This window comes from Pezoporus flaviventris, unplaced genomic scaffold, assembly GCF_033815535.1.
Source record: "Pezoporus flaviventris isolate CSIRO_AGI_PZ_B2104156 unplaced genomic scaffold, CSIRO_AGI_Pfla_v1 ptg000031l, whole genome shotgun sequence".
NCBI lineage: Eukaryota > Metazoa > Chordata > Aves > Psittaciformes > Psittacidae > Pezoporus > Pezoporus flaviventris.
In genome coordinates, this window is record NW_026892579.1 from 12,983,964 (window position 1) to 13,010,686 (window position 26,723).

Below are 26,723 nucleotides of genomic sequence, written 5' to 3' on the forward strand. Positions count from 1 at the left end.
TGGATCTCCTTTCTGGATGAGGCAGCCTCTCTAATTGTTTGTCTGGCAGTTGTAATCTGTTTTTATGAGAGTCAGGCCAGGTAGTAGGAAGCCCTGTGGTCATGTATGAACCTGGGAGCATGTTAGGGAGAGCTGGTGATCTGTGGCTGTTGAGACACACATAGCATGTAAGCAATGCAGGAGTGTCTGCTGCTCTGAGACTGCCTGGGTTAGCTGCTGACCAGCTTCTTCCAGCCCCTGGGCCCACTGGCTGGGGCAAATCCCACACCAGGATGGGCTATGCGGAATGCATCCTGTGCCTGTTCCTCACTGCCATGGCGGACCTGCAGGGTCTGCTGTCGGCTCCTGCTATGAACCACCACATGGTGCTTACCGGGCACCTCATGTCTGAAGGAACAGGGTATGTTTCTGTGTTTGTCGGATGTGTGGAAATCTCAGGTCAGAGGCCACCCTTAACCCCCTGAGGTTGAGCAGACGAAGTGCCGCTGGGCCCCAACTCATGCTGGCCCATCGAACAGGCCACCTGTGTTGTCTCTCCAACTGAATTTCAGTGCACACAGAAGTGAGAGTAAAGTGGGTAATACAGGAGGTAATCTGTTTCTGTGAGAATCAGACTGGCTCATTGACATGCCTTGTTTCTAAAACTAGTGGTTACCAACCAATTTACTTGACAAGTATTGTTTGGCTTTACTACTGTTACTGCTTAAGTAATAAGCTTTCTCTTCAACTATTTCAATCATATAGGTGACATCAACATTTCAAAAAAAGAAAAAAACCCCAGAACGCTCTAAGTCTGAAAGTTGTATTTTTCTTTATCATAAATCTACTAACTTGAAATAAGTCTTTTGTATCATTAACTTTGAAATCTGATGTAGAATTTACCTTTGCTTTGAAGGATCCTCTGGTGGTAAACCTCTCAAGCCCAGGACCTTTGACTTCAGCGATGTTCTTGTTCCTTCACAGCATGAGGGAGGCTGGAAAAGGTCCTCTTTCTCCCAAAGTGCTGTTCAGCCAGCTTTGTCAAAAGTATGTATTGTCAGTATCTTTTACTTGCTTATTTAGTTTCAGTTTCCAGTGATGTTTCTAAATGTGCCATGCCTATTGTCCTTTCTAAGATGCCATTAGATTTTTACCAGGTAGTCCAGAAAGTCTTCATGTTTTAAGTTGCAGGGCTCCTTGTTGTGCACCAGGGTTGTACCTACTTGCTCTTCAGATGTATGGCCCAGTCCAGAACCAGTAACTTTCAGTGGGTTTGAACCAAGTGAGGGGGCAGAAGAAGGCGTGGTAAAACTGAAGAAAATAGAATGCACTTTCAGGTTTTGTTGTATATTAGAATAAAGCTGTGCTAATACTGCAAAGTGTGTGTAGGTGTTTTGTAAAAAAAAAGGGTAAGCTTTAAATGGGAAACTTCTGTTATGATGTCTGACCTTGGCATTAATTCAAAATTCAAAAGGGTCTAACAAGTAAGGACTTGAAGCAGTACTGAAATGGCATATGGCTCCAGATTGCAAAGAGCTTACAAGCCCTAAAGAAACTCCTGTTTCTTGGTGTGGAAAATGTTTACAGTGGTGCTTTGTAGGTGCCTTCAATTATGATGCAAGCAGTCTTGCCTTTTAAAACACCTGTAGAAGACCTACTCAAAAGTTGATAAACGTACTTAAATACTGACTTTACAAGTCATTCCAGGGTAACCTCACTCTGTAAACGGGGGCTTATGATCTGGTATAAAGAAATAAAAGTTTTTAGACTAAAGAAGGGACAATGTAATTCTGATAAAGAAATCACTTATTGCTTTTTCTTTATCCACAAAATTCAACTTGAGAAACTTAGTATTATATTTTTCTGTTGTACTTGACTCCTGTTGATTTTTTTGAGCTGTAAAAGGAAATGTGTATAAATTGTCCTTGTAGTGATTTTGAGTGTAACAGCAGTGTTCTCTGTTTGACATTATCTACATGAAAAAAAATAAGTTCTTTCTTCACTCCTTCTCCTGTTTCAGGGGTGACTCAAAAAATGTGATTATAAGAATAAAATCTGGCCAAGAAATGAAAGGAAAATGGTTAAATAAGAATAGTAGTTTTTTCTCTGTATTGAGGACAGAAGGGAAAAGATGATGTAAAACATGTTTTGAAGCCCACCTTAGCAAACTCATTGTAAAATAATCATGATGCAGTACACTTCAGATGGCACTGTATTTTTTAAATTATAGCTATTTTGTATCTGCTCTTCTTTCTGTGTATGTGTGTTTGTGTTGTCATCAAGTGATGTCTACACAATGTATTGATATTAAATCTCAGATACCTAGTTGTTCTTTTTTTTGTTGTTGTTTAACATGGGCATATACCATTTTACCAGCTAAAATTGAAACATGTTAATGTGGGCAGCAGACTTTTGCTGTTTAGACATCTGTCTGTTGGCTTCTGCCATTTCTTGCCTTCATTCCCACTTCTTTCTTTTGTTAGCCTTGCAGAACACAACTTGGATATAAATGCTTTCTAGCTCTAGTATCAGTAACAAAAGTGTCAGCCACATCCTATTGGCAAGAAGTGTTCATGGGCAGTTAGTGTCTGCACAGGTATGACAGGAGGCTTCGGTCTTTTGATTATTTTGTTGTTGATGGTGATGTAAGAAAGAAAAGAAAGGGAGAATGTCAACAAAAACAGCAGTCTGCAGTGGTGGAAGTACGATATATTGAACAGTGTCGTGGTTTAAACCCAGTCAGGTAACTTGTTCACTCACTCCCAGTGAGTGGTGCCGAGCTGACAACAATCAAGGTCCGTGTCCGTCTCCCCCCCCCCCCTGCACCGGGGCTCTCCCCTTCCCCGCTCCCGGAGGAACGGGGAGGAGGATCGAGAGAGTGCAACTCCTATGGGTTGAGACAAGAACAGTCCAGCAACAAATCACCACCGCTACTATCAGCTAAAACAATGATAAGGGAAAATAACAAGGGAAGAGAATACGATACCACCGGCCAAGAAAACGAGTTCCACCCGGAAGCTCCTGTCCTTCCGGGTAACTCCCAGTTACCCCCCACCCCGGGCATGACGTGCTGTGGTATGGAATACCTCCCCGGCTAGCCCGGGTCAGGCGCCCCGTCTCTGCTTCCTCACAGCTTCCCCTCCTCCCTGGCAGAACATGAGCCTCACAGAGTCCTTGGTCAGGGTAAACATCACTTAGCAACAACCGACAACATCGGCTTCACCAACACTGTTCTCAAACTAGAAGTCAAAACACAGCACTGCACCAGTTAACACAAAGGAAAAAAAACATGACTGCTACTGCTGAACCCAGGACAAACAGTATGAGTGAAGTTTTCTGTCATGCCATTTTTATGAAGCATTTTTAAATTTTTTAAAGATGGGTTTCTACTCTGTAGCAAAGCTGAAATGAAGGACAGGTCGTGGCAAGATTGCATGAGTCCCAGTTAGAAAGAAGTCTCTGTTGCTGCAGCATTCTCCATAAACTGCTTTTTGAATCCTGCCAAGAAGTCATGTTAATCATAGAATCATAGAATAGTTAGGGTTGGAAAGGACCTTAAGATCATCTAGTTCCAATCCCCCTGCCATGGGCAGGGACACCTCACACTAGATCAGGTCACACAAGGCTTTGTCCAACTTGGCCTTGAACACTGACGGGGATGGAGCATTCACAACTTCCCTGGGCAACCCATTCCAGTGCCTCACCAACCTTACAGTAAAGAACTTCTTCCTTATATCCAACCTGAACTTCCCCTGTTTGAGTTTTAACCCATTACCCCTTGTAAATATTGCTACAGTCCCTGATGAAGAGTCCCTCTCCAGCATCCTTGTAGGCCTTCAGATGCTGGAAGGCTGCTGTGAGGTCTCCACACAGCCTTCTCTTCTCCAGCCTGAACAGCTCCAGCTTTCTTAGCCTGTCTTCATGTGGACTCAGTGACCCAGGAATTGTCTTCCCAGTCTTTACCATAACAATGTTTTGAAAGTTGCTCATAGCTTGCAAAACAGGGACATGCACACAGAGTGGTTCTTCAGAGTACAGGTGTTTTACTTAATAATTACTATAGTTGCTTCCCAATCCTACTAGGTTACTTGCAAACATGAATGGTTGAAATGCTGAAGCTGTCAGCAGGTATGCTTCTGTTCTTTATATACTTCGATTTATCTTCTTGGCAGGGCTGTTACAGTATGCTATCTAGCCAAGAAGTAACACAGCAATTTAAAACAGTTTCCTAATAACATCTTTCTCATGTGTAGCAGCATTCTGACCCTTTAAAAATGGTTGCTTTTCCCTGATGACATAATTGGATTATATATATTATACAAATTTTTATTAAATTGATATCGATGAGTTTGGGTGGGGTGGGGTTTTTTGTTTGTTGTTTTTTTTTGTGTTTTTTTTTTTTTTTTTTTAAATCTAGGTGAATGGTGACATGTTTTGATGTTGGATCAGTTGATGCAAGGTATAGTAAAGGTAGCTGTGTAACTGAACACCTGACACTCGCCCTCATTTCCAGCTCAGTGCTGGAACAATGCTTCTGAATTTAGTATCTGGAGTTGCTCTTTTTGATGCCATTGTAGGACTTCAGGACAGCACCTGCTTCAGATATTGCAGTATGTGAACATTTGAATGCTCACATTTGAACTGGGCATCCTCACTCAAAAATTGAAAAGTGCTAAGTGAAAGAAGACCTAAGGAAGCAGGTAAGGAAGGGAATACTAAAAAGGAGTGGCAAAGGCATGTAGGAAAGTGGTTAGGTGTGGGCAGAGAGCCTGTAAAGAAAGGAGCAGGTGCTGCCTTGTTCCACTGCTGCTCTGTCACGGCACTGGGTAGGATCCCAAAACCTCCAAGTGAGAAACTCTGGAAGTGGATGCGTATTTGCTGCTCAGAAGCAGTAAGAGAACTGGGACATTGTCCTTTCAACTTCAGACCACTTCTTTAAGAGTCTGTGGAGATCACAGAGTGAAGTTCATTGTCTTGTGTACAAAAGGGTATTTGTGGTGCCTTTTTTTATTAAATAACAAAAGAAAAAAATGATACCGAGTGTTAATTTTATCAAGTGGTGGGGTAGCCAGGTTGAAGAAGGGGAGAAGACGAAAAGAAATGGATGAGTTTTTCTGTAGCAACTGTTTAGCGTCTGGTACTAATTCATCCACTGTTAATTTTGTTAGTGTTGCAGCTGTCAGATGTTTTGTGAGGACAGATTGTGAGCATAGCTACGGGGCCCTTCTGTTAGTTTTCCACTATGCTGAATATCAGGACTGCAGACTTCTGACTTATCTGGAGACTTAGTGACTAATGCAACACTGATGTATTAAGAGGACATGAATTTTATATCTGTTATTTGTTATGATGGAATAATTTTATTGATGGAGGGAAGCTTAGGTTTGTGTAGCAAGTAAATGTTGTAGCATATAAGTGATGAGTCCAGAAAGTACTTAGAGAATTTAGCTGCTTTGAACCTTGGCCGAGTAATTATTTATAGGAGTAGTATATTGCTACATTAGCATGCAGGAAAAACTACTTGCCTGACAAAGATTTTACTGGTCATAGGTCTTTCCTCCCCAAGGAGCATTCATCCTTCCTTCTCAGGTGAAGAAAGAAGAACTCAAGACAGAGGTGGGACTGACAGAATGGAGGTCATGCCAGTTAACACTATTAATTAGTTTTGGAGGGAAACCTAAACAATACTTGCAGCATTTATCCCCTCTGAGAGGAAATGCAAAGGGAAACTGAGGTAATGTTGTACAAGATTTAAAGGGTGAAAGAAACAGTATTTTTCATATTAATTATGAGACTTTTTGAGCCTTTTCTTTTAAAATAATATTGGTAGAGAGAAGAACATCTTTTTAGAAAGGATTTCCAAATTGCTTATTTTTCTCTTTTGACTTTTATCATCTAAAAGTAATAGCAGTAGAACACAGTTGATACTTCTTTGGCCAATTGTGCCTCCACATGCCTTGCTGATGGTGCTGTGTCATGTTTAGGACCTCACTGGTCAGAGGAGATTGAATCTTCTCTGTGCAGCTGAGAGATCACACATCTTTATTTCAGTTGGCTGTGTCAGGGTTTCCTTAATTTAGGTACAAGTTAACAAAGCTGGATGTTTATGAGTGCAAAGCAGATGAATGGCATATTTAAGTAGTGTGCAGTGGCAGGAATCATCTGCACTTGTTCCTGAGTTTTGTGTTCACTTGTTCTACTCCAGAGGAAGACCTGTGCAACATTTTGGACAACACAAGTATTTGCAATGCGTGTGGTATTGGTGAGCTGTGTAAGTTATGCTTGTAGATACAGTGAAGGAGAAAAGCTGTAATTTTATGAGGTATATTGGAGGTGTATCCTCAGTAGCAATGTTCATGTTAACTGGAATAGAGCATTGTAAGTTAAAGCCAGTTTGGAGCTTTAGGGAGATGTAACAAAAAAAAGAAGCCTTCATGTAAAGAGGGACTTCAATGATGGGAGTTTAGGCTGGTGAGGACACGAAAAAGAGGCATGACAGCAAGAGAAGACAGCAAATGATAGAAGATGAATTAGCTTTCTTATTTAACTGCCATCTTGAGTGTTCAAGGAGCTGTCTGTGAAACTGAAAGGCAACGGATTTAGAGCCAGGGGAAAAGGGATTCTTTTAGACATTTTATAGAGCTAACCTGTGGAACTTGCTATCACAGAGCTCTGCTGAAAAATCTTAGCAAGACTTAAAGAGGAGTGAGACATACATATAAAGAGAAACCATTTTTTATAGGGATGCAAGGCCTCATGCATAAAGGCCTTCACTTGTCTAACAGCTGGTAGGAAAAAATTTCCCCAGACAGGTATTTTCATTACTTGGTATGAAAGAGTTGTATTTTCCCTCTGATTGTTATGTGGGAAATGGTTTTGTTGTAGCATCATGTCAGCTATCATATCCATTCAGAGCTATGTTTAACAAGTGCTTTTTGCACAGGTACCAGAGATCTGGTGCATTGCAAGAAAGAGATACTGCCTCATTTTCTTTTTTTTTTGAGGGGAAGGTGAGACAAAAAAAAAGATAGAAAGAACTCAGCTGGCATGTCCAAAGGAGAGCTAAGTGTTGTCTGTCCATACATGTGGGGGCAAGCCCATGTTTGGTTGGGCTTTTTCTTACCAAGTGCCTCATGGTAGCCAAGCTCTTATGTCTGTGGGGAGGTTTGAGATGAGATGGATCATGATGTGAGGTTTCAGTCTTTTTTCTGTCACAGTGCTGCATATAACTTGGGATTGCTAATGAGAACCATTGCTTTAGGAAGAACAAAACTTTTCATTCTCTTCTAGCTATTCTGTAATGTCAGTGCATAAATATTTTGATATTGTAACTGGGAAAGATAAGTCTTGTGAATTGTGGTAACTTTTACAAACTGGTCCCTTGCATCTTTTTTTTTGTAACTTTCATTGGTAACTGCTCACTCTTGAGGGATTAATGTCTTCATCTGCAGATAAGCAAAATTTATTCCTTCAGGCTAATGTTAGGTAAACATTTTCTTTGCTTCTCTATAGTGTATAGCAGTATTAAAGGGGTTCCTCTGCATTTTGCAGAGAAAATCAACTAGTATGGTCTGTTTTCTCTTCCAAGCACTTATTGTTTTTGAAGTTTTCCAAGGTATTAGGCTATCTTCTTATCAAATACAGTAATTATTGAAAGGATGATTTGTGAAAGGATTTTTATTAGAGACAGTAAAGGTATGGGAGTTCTGTGCAGTATGATTGAATGACTGTAATTGTAGCCCAGTTTTGCTTTTGAAGCATAGCTTAATTTCCCTCGAATGTGAGAATTAAAAGAATTAATGCTTAGAGGACTTTTTTTTGTAGTTGTTTGTTTTTTCTCCTTTAAAAAATTACGTTGTTATGTTGTTATTAAAATGTTCTAGGAAGTAGATGAACATGAGTAGTATTTCTTTAACTGACAGTCAAGCAGTTATAACTGGTCTCCAGCTGAGTAAGGAGAGGCTAGATAAGTAGCATGCATGTAGATGTCACAGTTGTCCTTCACCACTTATGGCCATTAGCAGGGGTTCAACCTGTTCTGTCATTATCCTGCTGACACTGTACAACAGGTTGTATTGCATTGGCACTGGCTTCCATATGTCAGCACATCTGTGAGCGGTCAACTCAACCAACCATCTTCAAGTCCCTCACTTTTGCCAAGGATCTTGCTTGAAGCATATTTGCAAGGAGACGAGAGTGCACATCTTTTAGTTGTCAGATTTCTGTGTATCAGCATGGATTAATTCCTTTTTTTTTTTTCTTTCCCTCATACTGGTTTGTAAAGTGTAGGGAGTTTCCAGTAAATTCATTGTGTGGTGTGAAATTCCCTTCCTCCTCTTTATTGTAGGTTTTTGGTTTTCATGTGTGGTTTCCCCAGAAAACAAATGCACTAATCTCAAATGGTTTTATACAGAACATGAGATATTTAGAATTATATGCATTACATAGCATGCATGTACATGAGTGACTGATTACGTATACATTAAGCAATGTTAACACTTACATCATTTGTCCAATTAAATGACTCAAACCTTACATAGCATCTTTACAAGTCACTTTTCCTGCCACTTCACTTTTTAAGTGGTAGCTGTTACATTCCCACCATACTTATTGCCATAAAAATTCAAGCATGTAGATTGGTGTGCGGCTGAAAGAGGATTTAGTACAAGTACAGAGAAGCTTAAATAATCTTGTCCTTGTAGATGTGCTGTAGATGTGCTGTGTGTTAGTAAAATGAAAGACTAAGAGAAATGAAAAACTGCCATAGCTGAGTTCTTCCCCTCCCTGCCCCCTCTTTCATTTAAACAAAATAAACTGTATGAAATGTACAGGCAAACTATTTTCCCTTGAAATATTATTTATTAAATCAGTTTTCATCTGAAATGATTACTGTATGTTCATCAGTGGGAGGTTACACTGCAAACCATAAACAGTAACGAAAGGTACGTGTGGGGCTTTTATCTGATTTGCATTGAAGATGTAGCTCTGTGAGGTGTGCCTACAATGAGAAAGACCTCCTGTAACGCCGGTGCACTTTTTGCTTGCTTCTTTGTCAAGTAGTTACTATTATTATTTCCTTTTTACTGTAATGTCTGTTGGCCTGCTTCTGTGGCCAAAAAACAAACAAAAAAAAATCTCTATTAGTAAAAGGATCCAAGTCATGTAAATGCAACATTTTGTTTTCTCACTGTACACTGGAGCTATTAATGTGCATATATTGGAGGAGAGAGCTGAATATACTCACTGATTCTCACTGTCTCAGGAAAACAAGGCATTTCTCAAAAATAAAACTAATCATAGAAATCATAGAATCAGAGAATAGTTAGGGTTGAAAGGACCTTAAGATCATCTAGTTCCAACCCTCCTGCCGTGGGCTGGGACACCTTACACTAAATCATATCACCCAAGGCCTCGTCCAACCTGGTCTTGAACACTGCCAGGGATGGATCATTCACAACCTCCCTGGGCAACCCATTCCAGTGCCTCACCACCCTAACAGGAAAGAATTTCCTTCTTATATCCAATCTAAACTTCCCCTGTTTAAGTTTTAACCCGTTACCCCTTGTCCCATCACTACAGTCTCTAATGAGTCTCTCCCCAGCATCCCTATGGGCCCCCTTCAGATACTGGAAGGCTGCTGTGAGGTCTATGTTAACACTGTGGCTAACTAACTGGGTTTCTCAGAAGTGAACTGATACTGGCATACAGGTTAAAAAAAATTAAAAAGAGATTCTTTGAGATTCCTGGCCATTTAGTGAAACAATCAATGAGAAAACTATTTTAGCAAATTGAAAAGCGAAACTGCATGCAGGTACATGTATTTTTTTTTTTTTTAATGTATATTAATTGTATTATTGCAACCAAAATAGAGTCAGTGTTTTTCAAAATTTATTTGGGGTTTTATAATCAAATTAATTGGAAATAAAACATTTGATTTTAATAGAAGAAAAAAATTCATTTTTCATAAAACCCCTAAAATGCTTCATTTTTAAGAGCAGTCCCTCAAGTTTAATTTTTTTTTTAATTAATTTGAAAATAGTTGTTTAGGTTGACCTGTACATGCAAAAAAAAAAAAAAAATTGACTTTAAAGAGAACGCTTAAAAAAAATCAACCGCTCTACTGATTGTAGATTTTATAGTAAGCCTCGTATGTAGAGCAGCATCATTGAATCACTGTAAACTAGGGATACTGTCAACTTTATGTCAAAAAGTAGATACAAAGTACAAGTGTGAGAATGTTGTATTTGTAAATGTGAACACGTTGTTTTGCATATGCAGGTCCAGATTGATTCCACTTAATTTTAGGCACTGACCTTAGGTGCCTTGTCACCTTAGATCCTTCTCCAGTTACATCCCACGCTGCCTTCAGGGAGCAGTTCAGAACTGAGACCCTTGTGTCACTCGCCTGCCTGTAGCCCAGAGCCACTCTGCACAACTTTGTATCTTGACATCTTGCCCAGCTTGAAGTTCTACTGTTGTAGGCACATTGCACGTTTGATGTGTTCTCTGATTGCTATTAGTATCTCCTATCCATGAGCACAAGCTTCCAAGGCAAGCCTGAGCAGTTTTAGTGTGAGTGGAAGGAAACCTACAGCAGGTGAAGAGGGTGTCTGGTGGGCAGGTAAGATCATTGTGCCCAGAGGAAATAGTGACACGCGTTTACAGCTGGATGTACTGGTCATCCAGAGCATGCAGTCTGAGGCTGGAAATGAAAACTGGCTCAATATGTGTTTAATAAAACTGAGTAACCAAGTTGGTGGTTGGTTTCTCTGGCTGCTCTGACAGTTTCATAAAATTCCTCACTTGGAGTTGCAAGAAGGTGGGGATGTAGGAGCCTTCTCGCCATGGTTATCTTAGCAAAGATAACACCTTAAGGATATATCCATGTAATTATAAGTGTATTTTGCAATTTCTGTGTAATCTATGCTGCAATGAGTGGTAAAAAAGGGAATCTACAGTTTTTGAACAGTGATGATGGCTGTCTACTGATGTAGATGGTCAGGAAGGTTCTGCTAGCATGCATGAAACTCTACTGGCAAAGCTGTATTTTAGTCAAGCTATACCCAACAGGGTCAAAATGTTACTCAGATTGAAATGCAGTCTTGTTGGTGTAATTGCTGCCACAGCAGGAACTTCCAAAAGCACCATGAGTTCCAGCAGGGATTTTACCTATTTGTACCCCTGGCCTCCTGAAGATTGTGATGTAGACATTGTCTCATTAAGAACCTCCCAAGGTCAATGTAAATTCTTCACTGCTTCTTTTGTAGGGCTCCTCGATTTAAGGGGTTCCAGCAGCAGGACAGCCAGGAGCTTCTGCATTATCTGTTGGATGCAATGAGGATTGAAGAAACAAAGGTAACGTCTTTGTGTTTTTAAAGAACTTACTTGACTGTATAGTGAACTACTAGTCATTGCTTCAATGTTTTTCATATGTTCCCAATGTTTTAAAGATGTACTTAATGAAGTAAGAGTGGCTGGTTTTGTTGCTTGGAGAAAAATAATGACTTTATTTGAAAGATGTTTATAGGTATTGAAGTTTCAGTCAGCATTAGAAAGAGTATGGTAAGTAGATCATGATTACTCCAGGAATCTCAATTGTCTGTGTTTGAAAAAAATGAATCAAAAAAGACTTTGGGGGTATCCTCTTGAAAGTGTGAAGAACTACTTGTTTTATAAATACAGTGCTGTTTTTCATTACTTAAAACCTGCTTTTAAGTATGCTGAGTATATAAGCAGTTAATGATATGAAAAATTACTTCATTATTTCTGCCTCTTGCACTGTTGAATGCAAGAAAGTGTGTTTGCTTGCTTGAACTATTTTGACCATATCACATTTCAGCTGCCCTAGTCTTGGACCCTCCTTTTCAGATGATATTTTGGTAAATATTCTTTACCAAGTCTCAAAAGGAAGGCCTTAAATCTTGTATTGACCAGTGTACTTCCTCTTCCCTCCACTTAGTAATGTGACGAATGTCATGATCGGGATCAGGACTAGGACTCGGGAGCTGAATTATCTTGCAGATAAGATACAAAGCTGTGTCTGAGCCCAGTTCCTGGCACTAGAGGTGAACAAATCACCGTCCTTACAGAATATTAATATACCTTGATCTTGTCAGCAGTATACTTGATCATGAACAGAACTACAGGGAGAATCAGCTGAACTTCGACACTGTCACATTTACAAGAGTATGTGTTTAACAGGACACACAACAGAAGCAGATGACTTCAGGTAGAAAGTGGTTGTCATGTTTTTGCAGTAGAGGGAATCTTCATTTTTTTTCTTTGTTGATTTTCATGTAATAAAAGGTTGAAAATGTTATTTGCTTCACAAACGAGGATTCACTGAAAGCAGAATTATTACAATGACTAAGCTTCTCCAGTAGGCAGTTGTGATTTTCCTTCAAGTCAGTTTCATGAGTGAATGTGCTGTCATTATGATAACCTGCATTTGTGTTTGCCTTTTGAATCTTTTATTATTAGAGAGCAGTGACAGCTACAGAGCTGCCACAAAGGAGTGATAGAAGCCAATGAGAATTTTAAGTGACATTTGGGGCAGTATTTCTGCCACCCCATCACCAGGCAGAGAAAGGCTGGTCCCTGCAATTACACCCCTCTGCTGCTCTAATAGTACATCACTGCAAACAGTCTTAATCACCTTGGGCTGCTCTGTGGTGGACAGTACAAAAGCACTCTATTAATTGTAATTATCTCGTGTTTCAGGTCTGTAGATGGTGTGACAAACACCAAATGTCAGGCCCATGATGGCTGGACACAGGCAGGAGCAGCTCTGCTGGCCACAGGAGACAGGCAGCTGCCCACGTGGCCTCCCCACCACGCAGGCTCTGGCAGGACACAGACTGCAGCAACGTGTCTGCCACCAGAGCCCTATAGCAGGGGTTACAGCCACTAACCTTTCTCTTTCACACCACTTTTAAACTTCTCAGAAGAAGGAATATCCCCACTGAAAGGACAGCTGGCTGCTTTGCTGTCCACCTGAGAGAGAGCTGAACCTGTACAGCTGTCCCTGCTTTCCTATCCTGATCGGATTCATTGTTTGTAAACCCCAAGAGTTTTGATGAGAAATAAATACAATGCATAACACGGCACTAGTAATAGGAACTAACAAAAAGTCATATTACACTTTTGCCTCTCCTCTGGTTTTGTATCTTGAATCTGACACCAGCATTGAACATTTTCCTGTCTCCATTAAAAAAATTTAGCAAGTGCATATGCACACCAGTGGACTTTTAAGATAAAAGCTTGTCGATACTACAATAAAGATGACATAGTGTCTGCTGTTCCCAGCAATGTGGGCTGGAGATGGTTTCACACCGGGGCCTGAAGTGGCTGAACCCTGCTGCTAATTGATTAATGTCTGCTGCCATTGTCCGCAGCACCCTGCCCATTCAAAGACTGTGTCTTTCTTTGACCTAAATAAATGGTTCAACGCGCTAATCCCAACAAAAGGGTTGCTTATGGCCCTAAACCCATTTATGGTGCTCAACTTCATGAATTACCTATTGATTAGTCCTTTTAGTATATTGTTGGCTTTAAGATGAACAAAGCTGAGCTTGGGGCAGCGGGAGTTAATTCACAAGCCAGGTCACATACTGGTAAGGTCGGAGTTTGACTTGGTCTGATGGGTGCCTGAACTGGAAACCAAACCTCCAACACTGCCTGTCATCCTAATGCTTTTGTGATATATGGCTTGAAAGTGTACTTTGCTTCCTGCAAACAAGAGCTATTTATTATTCTTTTCCTGTTAGGACACAGGGTTTGAGTTACTTGCAGAAGGTTTGGTATCACCATTTGTCTCTAGATGGTACTTTGCTCCAAGTGTGACTTCAGTGACACATTTAATTATAAACATAATTTGCACACCAGCATGGGAGACTTGTACATGTTACTAGAGTTTGTGGATTAGAGAGCCAGTACTTTTGCTGGGAAAAGGGAAGTACGTGTCATGCATGCTGCAGTTTCCTGTCAGGGCACCCAGTTCATCCTCCTGCTTCCCTTTCCAGGGCACACTGGAGGTTGGGCTGAGCAGCCTTTTGTACTACTGCTAGGATACATCTGTTAGGAACACAGCATCTCCTTGTGCCAGGGCAACTGAGCAATGGAGAAGGGAGCACCCCCTGTCTCAAGCTACCCGTATGAATTTGCTTCTTTCTGATTCTTTCAAAAATGTATGGTTTAGGATGTTTTGAGCAAATGCTGATGACATCTGTGTGGACTCATAAAAAGTTTTCTATCTCTCCTAAGGTTTTCCAACATAACTCTGAAATGTGCAGTGTTAGAAAATAAACAGAAGTAATAAAAGTACTGTCCAAACACAGTCATTGAAGTCTGGCTGTTTAAAGATACTTAGCTGTCTTCAAGTATTCTGTGTCCTAGTCCATCAGTAATAGTCCATTCTTCAGTGTATTTTTTCCCTAACAGTAGAAGAAATGGATAGTATTTATTCACTGAAAAACTTATAGTTTCTTGATAACCTATTGAGTGCTTTACAATGGCTCCCTTTTTAAGGGGAGGAAATTTTTGGATCTTTACTTACTAAAGTTAAGCTTATGTAGTTTTGACACTGTTAGTGAATAACAACAGTAGATTAAAAATACTGAATTACAATTATTGTATGGAAATAAGACAAGATAAAACCTAATAATATAGTAGTAGCTTTTAGAATGTTTAGGCTTACAATACTTGCTAAATGTTTTGTTTTTTTTTTTTCTTTTAATTGTAGCGTATACAAACTGGTATCTTAAAAGCATTTAATAATCCAACTACTAAGACAGCAGATGAAGAAACCAGAAGAAAAGTCAAAGGTATGCAACTCTTTATTGAAAACTTCTAAAAATACACGTTTCTAAATGCCATTTTCTTCAAACCTGACTACTGCAAACAGCAGTCCTGAAGTACTGTAGTTACAAGACTTTTATTATGTATTATGCTAGTGCCACCCAGTGTGTATCTAAAGTATAGAGCTTTGTATGGGCTGACTTACATCTTTGTGTTCAGTATAAAGGCTTTCACTGTATTAATAATGCCTCTTTTAATGATAGATAGAATTTAATTTTGTTTCCTAAAATAGCCTGCCGCATCTTCAGGTTTGTTACAAAGCCACAATTACTGTATCACTCGGAGAGGCCACTGATATAAATAACACTGATTCCTGTCAGAAATAGTTGTCAGAGATACTGTGACACTAAATCTGATTACAAAACCGAGATAAGAAGCTGTTTCAAAAGCAGGCATGTTCTCTTAAAATTAGTTTTTCGATTAAATTTTTTGTATTTATGCAAAAGTTCTAATTTGGGGATTTATTTCTTTTTAATTAAAGTCTTAATAATGATTAAGCTATTTTGAAAGTCACCCTTCCCATAGTATCTTTATCAAAGTAATACATTAAAAAGAAAACTGAAATGTCATTTTAAAGGCTTCTTCTTGAGTGATACGGTAGTATTGTGTTACAGTAGGTGGGGAGGGGAAGGATAAAAGGGAACCATCTCACTAAAATAGTTTAAAATGTTGAGATAATACAGTATATGATGTATTAGTTATTGTGTTCAAAACATTTTGAGTTTGTTTAAAAATTGTGCTTTCATAATATATCTTGGAAAGAATTTTGTTGTACTTATAGTACATTGGATCTGTTATTTTTCACATTTAAAAAAGGCAATGTTTTTTCAGCATATGGAAGAGAGGGTGTGAAGATGAACTTCATAGATAGGATCTTTGTTGGTGAATTGACTAGCACTGTCATGTGTGAGGAATGTGAAAATGTAGGTATTCTGGAATTTGGTTTGATGTGGAATAGATCACATACTGGTTTGATTACATTGTCTTGAAAGTATAAAATTGTACTGCCAATTTTATACTTGTTTGTTTGTTTGTAAAAACAAGACTTTATTGAAAGTTTCTCATTTAAAATGATTTATTCCTTCTATAAAGCATTATCCTCCCAAACCTAAGAAGAGGGGTCCTTTGAATTCAAAAAGGATCCAAGTACTGGCCTTGATTTTACATCTAACTTGAGGCTGGAGGTTCCAAATTCTATAATCATCTGTGTTACACTACGATTTTATTTGATATTTTTAAAACACATACCTATCTTAAAACATAAATCCTCCTGCCTGGTCTTCTGGGATATATCTGAAAATTGGGAATTACTTTGAATTAGTCTGAGTGGGGAAATGCTAAAATTACCTTTTATTTTCTTGAAGTATTTTTGATAATTAACATAATAACCTAACGAACAGCATATTCCTTTCATAATTAATATTACTGACATTTCATCATAAATACTTTCCATGATCCTTATAATTTTCTTTAACTTTGGAAGAGAAAAATCTTACTTGCATGACTTTTCTAATTGAATGTTACATTTGTGTTTGGTTTAAAACATTATATTTCATATTATAGAGATTAAGCAAATCAATCTGTGTGAATAATTAAGCACAGTCCTGCAGCGCCAGGTAAACTTCCCTGTGTGTGATGTGCAGATTACACCTCACTGTGCTACTAGTATCAATGAAGAACTTTGACAGTGTAAAAAATAGAGGTTGTATGTATTTTGCATGTCTCATTTATTTTTGTTGGATTCCTATATTCTGCCTGCACAGGACTCAGGAATTTGCTAGCTGTAACACTCTGAGGAAGAGTTTAGCGTTCGCTTTCCTTTGCCTGCATTGGCAAAGGTATTTTTGACTAATGTTTGTTCATGCACACTTGCTCCTTAGAGGAACCCCTGTTTGAACATCTCTCATCAGGCAGTCAGCCATCATAGTTACAGTAGTTTTGGACTCATTTATTGCTTCACTGGAACTAAATCATGCTGAGTTGCACAACAAGTGAAAATAAGCCTACTGTCTGTATCAGATGTCACAGGTGGAAGATAGGGTCACAAATACAAGATATGGACAATGATGACAGTAATTGAGGGCATGATTGTATTCAGTAACTTACATCTACATGATCCTTTTTTTTCTTTTTAAGGCCTTGTTTTTCAGAGTCTTTCCAGAGATAAAATAAGTCAGTTCTGGAAGGAATTTGAGAACAGCAAGGGAGAGAGTTTAAGGAACAGGCTTGGATGGTATGTTCTAGTCATAAAGGCAGATGGAAAGTACTGAGAGAAAATCTCCTTAGGTATGCTTTGCCAGGTTATTTCCAGTTTCAGCTTAGATTGCATATGGCTTCTATAAGCCATGACAAAACTTAAGTACAAAAAAGAAAGAAGGGGTTTTGTTTGGTTGTTTTTTTTTCATTCCCTTTTCCCCCACTAATTGGATTTATTTTAACAACTACAGTATATTATGGTATGAAAAAAATTAATAAATCTTTTGGCTGTAATGAGTAAGCCTGACTTAACCTTTTCTGAGAGGATCAGATTGGAACCTGTCATTAACAGTCATTAACCAGTCCCTGCTGCTTAACAGTGTATGAGGTCAAATGCCTGTGCAGAAGCATCCAGGATCAGGAAGCTCTAAAAGTTAGCTTTCAGCAGAATTGTACCATGTAGAAGGCCCACATGACTTGAAAATCTGCCTGGAGCTCAGTGAAACTGAGCACCACCCTGCTTCGAGGTGCAGTTCATGCCCAGATGAATGGCCTTGCCCCTTTTTATCTGTATGCTGTAATTTTGTGCAGTCTTAAGAGAGAAAATCAGAGCTAATTTGAAATAAATAAATAAATAAACTTTTTGGGAAGTTCTTCATTGTAGTTTTGATACAGCTTTTAACTCTTTCGCTTTTTTTTTAATAGTTTCTGATAAGTTCGTTTAAAAAAGGGAGCTATGTGCTAAACCCATATAACGTTCTCTGCATTTAATATGCGTTTTCTCTTTTTTTCAAGATTTCAACAGTAAAAGAACCTTTCATTGATCTTTCACTACCTATAATAGAGGAGAGGGTAAGAAACAGAATAAGTAACTATTGCTTCAGTGGATTGTGTTTACATACCTTTATGAAGATGTTTATGTATATACAGTTTTGTTTTCAAGCCTAAAAATGTATGCTTTACTGTCATATGTCTGTTCATGATTTTAAATAGATATATAGACATACAGTGTCTTAAGTGCATATATTTTCAAATTAGTCCAACCTTACAACAAATGACCATAGTAATTTACATTACATGTAGGCCTAAGATGAGCTTAATTTGGCAGTAGTTTTACTATATACTTATATGAATAGAATTATTATAAACTTTTTTCTTTTTTTGATGGTTCAGAAAATTAGATTCTAGCATATGGTTCTGCATCTAGAGAACACGAATCCCTTGGGCTGAAGTGTACCTATGGGATGAGACAGTGTAAAAATGGATAGGCTTTGAATATATTCTGGGGTGTTTTTTTTGGCATTTCACAAAATGCCTCCATTAGCTGCAGAGGAACTATGTTCTTTTGAAAGCGTATATATATGTGTGTGTGTGTATATATATATATATATACACACACACACACACACACACATTCTGTTTTTGCGAGACTTGGTGTTTCCATTTGAGAGTAGGAAGGGTGGGTTGAGAGTGGTTCTTCCCCCATCCTGCATATGTTCATGTATATTTAAGGAAGAGTATTTAATGTAATATTCAATCCTGTATAAAATGTACTCTAAACACCAGTTTTGCTCATAAGAAATTCTTCATCTTTGTTGCTGCATTGAGTGCAGATGTCTGTGGGAGTTAAAGCTTTAAGAGCATTTTGAGTATGTGGGCCCCTGTGCTTCTGGCTCACATGTGTAAACATGGGATCTTCATAGGTTCTGTTTGAGAGAGAGACTTGCTGGCTTTTAAAACATATTAATTTTATATGATAGTTCAAGTATAATGTTTAGCTGTATGTTTCTATGTGCAAGAAATTAATTTTAGAAGCAGACAAGTACTTCATAGGTAATTCCTCACGTTAGAGATGAGACACTGGCACAGGTTGCCCAGAGAAGTTGTGAATTCTCCATCCCCGGCAGTATTCAAGACCAAGTTGGATGGGGCTTTGAGCAACCTGGTCTAGTGGAAGGTGTCCCAGCCTGTGGCTGAGGGGTTGGAACTAGATGAGCTTTAAGGTCCCTTCCAACACAAACTAGTCTATTATTCTATGTTTTGGGTTTTTTTTAGCAATTGCTGCACTTACCTGAGGACATGCATTACTTTATGGTCATCTCTTTCCGTTATAGTCTAGATATGCTGCTGCCATTAATGTGATGGGGGGACGTGCGGCAGTTCCTGCATCATGTCATATGGTGGTAGGCTGCTCCAGAGATTATCTGATGTGGAGCTATGTCTTCTTTGATAAATTCACAACTTACACATATGTGCTTATACAATACTAAAACAGATTGTTTGGCATGTGTTCTGTACAGGAATTTTGTATCATTCCTGTTTTTGTGGCTCTCAATCCTTCAAAGATGTTGACAGTGAGTTTATGATAAATAAAATGAGAAAGTAGTCTTGTACCACAATTCAGGGGCCAGTTAGTTGGATTTATGTTGGTTACTATTTTCTACAGTAAAGGAAAAAAACACACCTACATTTATCTTTTCTGTAGGTTGCAGAGGAATACAAAATTTGCATGTTTCCTTCCCTAATTTCCTGTCTAATTTCTTAGGTTGCAAAACCTGTGCCTTTGGGAAGAACAGGTAAAGGTAAAAGTGTACAAGAGGCAGATCTTGGTCAGTATAACTGTTCTTCTGTCACTACACTGAATAATCAACCCAAAATTGTCAAGAAACATGCTTTAACAAAAGATAAGGTAAGAACTGAAATACACTAAATCTTGCATTTATTCTGAAGTTTCTATGGCTCAGGGGTGAGAATTTTGACACATACCAATGGGGTTTTTTTGTATACATAGAGTGTCTTATTAACACTTTTTTTTAGTAAGCCTTCTTGTCCATATTGGGTTATGTGGCCAGTTAGAATCTATACTAGAATAGACATGGAAAATTACAACATAGTGTGAATAATAGTGTTAATACTTATAAGTGCAAACACAATTACTGAAATGTTTTAAAAAATAAGAAAATATCATTCAATAAAGTAGACTAGATGGACTAATACAGAAGAAGCAACAACTCTGCTTTCAGTAAGAACAGATAAACTGACCTATGAAGTATGTCTGTCTAATTGGTGAGGCTTTGTGATTCTCTGTTCTCTTTTCAGATATGTATTTATCATTATTTTAGTCTGTTACTACTATTATTTTCGGTGTAATAGATCTGTTTTGCACTAAATTTATAATCCAAAACAGCTGTTGAATTCAGTCAGTGTTTGCTCATATTCTGTGACTTCAGTTTATCGGTTTGTAAGTTTGCTTGTGAAACTTGGGGTGTGTCCTGTTGGTGGTTTTGTAAACTAACAGAATACCTGAACACTCCTTGTAAGGCTTTTCTCCTGAAATGAGGAGCAAGTTCCTCTCTCCCTTTGCTATTTATAAGGCAAAGGGGAAAAAAAGTTGCTAATTTATTTTGCTTCTTTCTTTTGGAAAGCAGCCAAATGAAAGAAAGAAAAGAACCATGAATGATTATAAATCACCTAAATTATGGCAGCATTGGGTTTTTTTAATCTATAGTACTAGTTTTCTCTGGCAGCAAAGGTAGTGGTTTGGGTTTTTTCCTTCTTGCAATCTTGATAAAATAAAATAAGCAATTTCAGATGATACACAAATTAGCAAACATACTACTGCCAGGGATGCTTTATTTAATTTTAAGACAAATGCCTACAAGGTAAGTTGGATTTTCTTCTGGAGCTGCCCATCAGCTAAGGCCTCTGAAGGGAGGTTAGGGGACTAGCTTAAACTTAAGAACTTTTAGAAGCTTAAGTTAGATTAAGCTTCAAACCACTTCAAACATGCCATCACAGCTGTCAAACTGAATGTAATTAGCTGGGGGGAAGTACTGATCTTGCAGTAAGTGTAATGCTCTTAGCTGGCTGGGGTGTAGGTTTCTAATCCTAAATTGGTTTAAAAAGATCTTAAGGAAATCAACTAGCTTAAACATGTGAGAGATGGAGAATATAAAGTAATAGGTTGAATTTGCTTTGAATTGGTCATGTTTCAAAAGCTATGTTAGATCACAGATCTGTTTTCCTCTATATTACTGAAACAATAATGCCATAATTTACAGAATCAGTTGAACCAGGAAAGACGGCTTGCCAGAAAAGCTTCCTCGAATGAAGAAGAAAGAAGTCCTGTTATAATACAGGAAAAAAACAAAAAGCTTGAGCTGGAAGGTGGCTCTGGTGTTCTGTATTCCAAAGACACGACCGCTGACTCTGCTGTAAATGGAAGTCAGACGGATGGCAGTGAGAAGGAAGCCAGCCGCTCTGAAAGCAGCTTTGATGCAGACAGTGAAGCCTCAGAAAGCGAAAGTGCTTCTAAGCAAACAGCTTTCAGTCCATCCAGCAACATGTCTGGTTTGCATGTCAACCACATAAATGTTAAAATGCCCCACAACAAACCAAGTGACAGTAACGAAGGGATGATTTCTAGTGCCATATCCAAACTCAGCTTATGTGATACTATGCATGAAGATAAAAAATCGAGCCGTGGAGATCCAGCAACAGGTTTATCAAATAACTCCATGTTCTCAGGAGACAAATCCCCTCTGTCCCAAAACCCTCAAAATGCTTTCCAGACACTTTCCCAAAGCTACATAACTAGCTCAAAGGAATGTTCTGTTCAGTCCTGCCTCTACCAGTTCACCTCTGTGGAGCTCCTAATGGGGAACAACAAGCTCTTATGTGAGAGCTGCACAGAAAAGAAGCAGAAGTATCAGAAGAAAACCAACTCCACAGGTAAAGTGCTTGTACCTGTCTGGACACTTCACAAAATCGCCTGTCAAAACCTGTGCTGCTGGGTTGTTGCTCCAGCATGGGCCTCCCCCTTGTGGCTAAATAGGAAATGTCTTCCCAAGTAAAACTTTTAACAATTTAAAACTTAATCCTGACAAGGCCAAGACAAAATTCTATATTAGAACATAACTGCAGATATAACTTAGAATTAATTTTGCAGATTTTCTTTGTTTTACACAAGATAACTAATTTAAAGATGACCATAAACTGAGTAGACGCATCGTTCAATATTAATCTTCGCTGCTGTTTCTGTTCCTTACAATACTAGAAGCTTTGAAATAAATGCTGTATGTAATATTCAGCTGTAGCAACTTACATCCTCAGGGAAGTAACATAGTTAAGTATGTACGAGGGAAAAAAAGACACTTGTGATGAAGGTGGGGGGGGAAACACAAAGATTTGTAAGGATGGAGATGAGAACTACCTTCTTGTGACAATGGTTTCCTTGACGTTTGTGTAGCCCAAGCAGACCGTTAGGGTTACCTGAGTGAGAAAAACAAATTTAAAATCATGAAAAATAACCTATTAAAAAGGACTGGAGGATTTGTTTTGGTGTATAGTAATTCAGAAGGATAAAAAATTAAGCTGTTAAGATAATTTGTAAAAATATAAAGGGAGGTAAAGTAACAAAAAATTGCCCATATGCTGTGCATTTATAGCTATTAAAAGAGATACAATTTAAGCATGAGTAAATTCAGAAAAATAATTAAGCATAGTATTTTATAATCATTCACTACTGGACTAAGTGCTATATAAATAATGTTTTGGTTCCATAGGCACAATGAAAAATGGAAGAGGAAAATCTGTTCACAACTAAGCATTATTCTTTTCTTTCTAAAACAAAAGATGTAAGAAGTCACCTGCATTTACATGAAATGCTCCATTCTACCTCAGATGAAATATTCTCCTTTGGACATGTGTAAAACCAGTAAATAAATTATTTTTTGTCAGCAAAAAAAAAAAAGCTGATGCCATGTTCCCTTTTACTGTATAGCTAATCACTGAGCTACTTTTGGCAAGAGCCCCAGGTTCAATTTCCTCCACACCAGAGGAGATCGGAGTCCACATATCCCAGTCCTGTGTGCTTAAGTCAGCAGGTTATGAGGCCTGAAGTAAACATCCCTCCTCAGACCTTTCTTTTAAATAAACATAAATGACTACAAAGTGTGTAGTCATTCAGAAAGAACTGAAGAATGGAAAATTAACCTCTATCTTAGTGGTTGGGACATTAGCATAGGTAAAAGGGACGTGTGCCTTCCAATTCTTGTTCCAGTGATCATCCATTAATTTCAAATGAAATGGTTTTAACAGGAAAGTTGGGTGCTGTAGTAACAGATGATGTTGGTATCTCAGTGTGCAAGCTGACCTGGATAGTGTACGTTTTCAACTTTTGATCTGATCTGCACAGGAAGAGCTAAAATAATGCTCAGATTTGACAGATTGTTTATTAAAAACTAGAAAAAAGAGGAAATATTTTTCTGCTACTCTTAAAATTTTCCCTTGCATTTTATATAACATGCACACAATCACTGCAACATAGAGTATTCTGTCAGATGTTTAAAAAATAGCAAAATTCTGTGTGACTGCCTTCACTTTACAAATTATTTTGATATTCATAAATACAGAAAAGAAAATGGAAGGTGTCTACACAAATGCTCGGAAACAGCTGCTGATTTCTTCAGTTCCTGCTATTCTTATTCTCCATCTGAAAAGATTCCACCAGGTAAAAGGCCAAAACCCTCCTGTATATTCCTCTGCCCCACTGGTGGACAAGCAGTTCTTTCAGTGTTGTCGTGTATACTGATATTTGCTTTTTATATGGAGAACCACTATCTGAAACATGTCTGTGTTGTTTTTTTTTTATTGTCTCATACCTTCAGAGTGCATTTAGCCATTCAGATGTATCCAGGGAAACCTCTTACGTGTCCCATCATGCTTATGTGTAGCAGGCATTGTATTGAAAGCATAACAAAGAATGTTTAAATCAGTTACAATCTTACTATTGGGTTTGGTTTATTTTAATAGTATAATAATGCACCTTAGCTTTAAAAAGCTTCCTAGTAAAAATATTTATTTTACAGTCTTTTTTTTTTTCCTTTTCTTTTGAAGGCTGGTTTGAGTCTACGGAAAGTGAATAGGCATGTGGATTTCCCACTGATTTTAGACTTGGCACCATTTTGTGCTGCATCTTGCAAGGTACCCATTTCAAATCTTTATTGTTATGGTACTTCAGGCTGTTGCTTTGAGCACAAGTTAAACTGGATTGATGATAATGATGATGATAATGTTTATTATTCCTTCCTTTCCTAGAGAAATTGCAGGGTAAATTTTTCAAATAGTATCCTCAGGTCAGAACTGGGAATTGAAATTCCATTCATATCAAGAATATCACAGAAATTAACTAGTATTAATTAAGCTATGGGGCCCTGATGGTGTTAGTGTATCTAACAGCGTTTAAGCAAGTATTGCTGCTTCCATGGTAACCAAATTCAATTAATAGAGTATTTTTAATAGATGTATTTCACCATTGGAAAGCTGTAGATGTCTGTCTGCTTCTTTTAAAGTGATACTGTTGGTAGCTAGTTAAGATATCTGTAAAATACATCTTGAAATAATTTACTTTTTATTTTCTGTGTTTCTGGGAATGCAGAATGTTACGGATGGTGCAAGAGTGCTGTACAGTCTTTATGGAATAGTGGAGCACAGTGGGTCAATGAGAGGTGGTCATTATGCAGCATATGTAAAAGTCAGGACACCCTCCAAGAAATTACTGGAGCATATTTCTACCACTAAAAATGTTCTGGGTATGTACAGAGCCTCTTTTCTCTGTGAGTAAACCTAAAAGCAAGCACTGGCTACAGCTCCTTATCATTAAGGGGATTCATAGCAAATAATTGTTTTAGCTCAGAATACTCTGTTATTTCTGTATCACATAAGGAAATTACTCTTTTTCTGTTACACCCACTACATGACCTACTTCTGTATTAATCCCACATAGAGCTGAGTGAATAATGGAATTTTGGTTCAGCTGTTAAAGAGAGAATTAATGGAAAACTGTCTCTTTCCTAGTCAAAGTATTATGTCCAGATGAATAGCTGTGCGAGATTTGCTGTAGGGTTTCTGCTTGAATTTTGAGGACAACACAGTAGTTCTCATTAATATGTTTTGGATATACAGAATGAAGTCAGATTCTAGGATAGAATCTGTTAGTGAGTGACTTGTGGAGGGAAGAATGTTGAGCTGTCAGAGCAAGGTAAATATATTCTTTCCCTTCATGGGGCAAGTGAGAACCAAGCAGTATCCTGTCCGTCCTATGATGTGTCACTTTGCATTTGAAGCTCATTTCCCAGAAGTAAAATTTTTAATATGATTTTTGAAACTGAAGTCTCCTTCAGTCTTACGCTTCCCATGCAGTGTTTATTAGAATAGATTAGATCTTTCTGTGTTCTTAATTTCACACCGGTGTCGGAACTGGTTGTATGCTATTATAACTTATTGTTAGAACTCAGCACGCTCTACTTGAAATGTTAGGCTTTTTGACCAAAATAGGAAAAAAGCAATGGAAGTGTACATTTGTAAGCTCTGTCTTCCACCAGTTTCTCTTACAGCACTTTCTGGCATGTAAATTTCAAACTGAAAATACTGGATTGCATCTAAGTCATGAGTTCTTCTTGGGGCTTTTTGACATATCCACTGTATTTGTTTGATAATGACATGAAAGACAAGAAACAACTTACTTTGCTTTTGCATTTCAGGCTTAAAAGAAGCCATGGGAGCGTCAGGAGGACAGTGGGTGTATGTTAGTGATGCCCATGTTCAGATGGTTCCAGAATCAAGAGTACTAAATGCACAGGCATATCTACTTTTTTATGAAAGATTATTACTATAAGTCTCAACGATTTAATTTAAAGATGGTAGTGGTTATTTAGTTTATCTTATTTAAAGCTGCAGTGGTAAGAGTACCTGTAAATATTGTGCCTTCATCTTGTAGAGAATTTATCATATGTTGACTTTGAAGTTCAGTCAAGCTATTATAAATATCTGAATTGTTCTCTTGAAGTATGCACTTTTCCAAACATTTAAAATTCCTGGATTAATTAAAATACAGTACTGTTAGAATGTAAGATGACGTCCTATCCTACTGAAGTCTATAGAAAGTTTGTTTTTGATAAAGATAAGCTTTCACCCATAGTACTAGAACAGTTGAGAATAAAAATACTGATAGCGTTAAGTGCCTGGATTTGGTGGTGTAAAGTAACTATATAAAGTATTTCAGCTTCTGTGATCTAGTCCAGACCCTTCCCATCTCTGGGTTGGTTGTCAGCTGTTAAGAATCCTGTAAACAAGAACCTGTCAAATCGTGTTGCTTCCGCATGTAGTAATTGGAAAGCACAGTGCTTCCAGAATGGAGTAACAACAGCTGTCTCTGGATAAGGCTGCAGTGCACTTTCCCAATAGAGCTGGGAATAGATTGGGAAAACGTGGCTTCCTCAAAGTAACAGGGAATCCTCAGATACCCAGTACCCTTTCAGCTGTCTCCAGCTGGCACTGGTATAGCAATGTATTCCTGTTTAAATATATACTTGGTGTGCATATGTATATCTTCCCATATATATATATATTTACATACACACACGTGTGTATATATGCACACCATGAATACATCAATATATATTGTCATTTTACCTGCTAGGAAAGACAATTGCAAATACTTCTGTATTTAGTAAATTTTCAACTTCGTATTTATGACAATGTACAGCATATAAGCTTGTGTATGAATATGTATGGAATTTAAGTGTAACTGGGTAATTCTGTTACTTTTGGATCTAAACATGAATTTGTTTATCTGTTCCTGAATACTTTTCTCACAGGAGTAATAAACTATAAATTATTTTTGCACTGTG

The 26,723-nt window shown here is 38.0% G+C and overlaps 1 protein-coding gene across 4 annotated transcripts in view; it reads left to right on the forward strand.

Annotated features, from left to right (window-relative positions):
- USP45 (ubiquitin specific peptidase 45) overlaps positions 1–26,723 on the forward strand; it is a 50,448-nt gene extending 23,725 nt beyond the window's left edge. For 2 of the 4 annotated variants that reach the window (XM_061460234.1, XM_061460235.1), the window contains exons 8-18: positions 896–1,026; positions 11,247–11,334; positions 14,720–14,801; positions 15,667–15,758; positions 17,827–17,883; positions 19,577–19,720; positions 21,093–21,762; positions 23,445–23,542; positions 23,929–24,015; positions 24,470–24,623; positions 25,575–26,723. In XM_061460234.1, the coding sequence (XP_061316218.1) occupies positions 896–1,026; positions 11,247–11,334; positions 14,720–14,801; positions 15,667–15,758; positions 17,827–17,883; positions 19,577–19,720; positions 21,093–21,762; positions 23,445–23,542; positions 23,929–24,015; positions 24,470–24,623; positions 25,575–25,708 (1,737 nt within the window). In that variant the 3' untranslated portion in view covers positions 25,709–26,723. Of the gene's footprint in view, positions 1–895; positions 1,027–11,246; positions 11,335–14,719; positions 14,802–15,666; positions 15,759–17,826; positions 17,884–19,576; positions 19,721–21,092; positions 21,763–23,444; positions 23,543–23,928; positions 24,016–24,469; positions 24,624–25,574 lie in introns of those variants that run through there. The other 2 variants (XM_061460236.1, XM_061460237.1) reach the window with 2 other exon arrangements.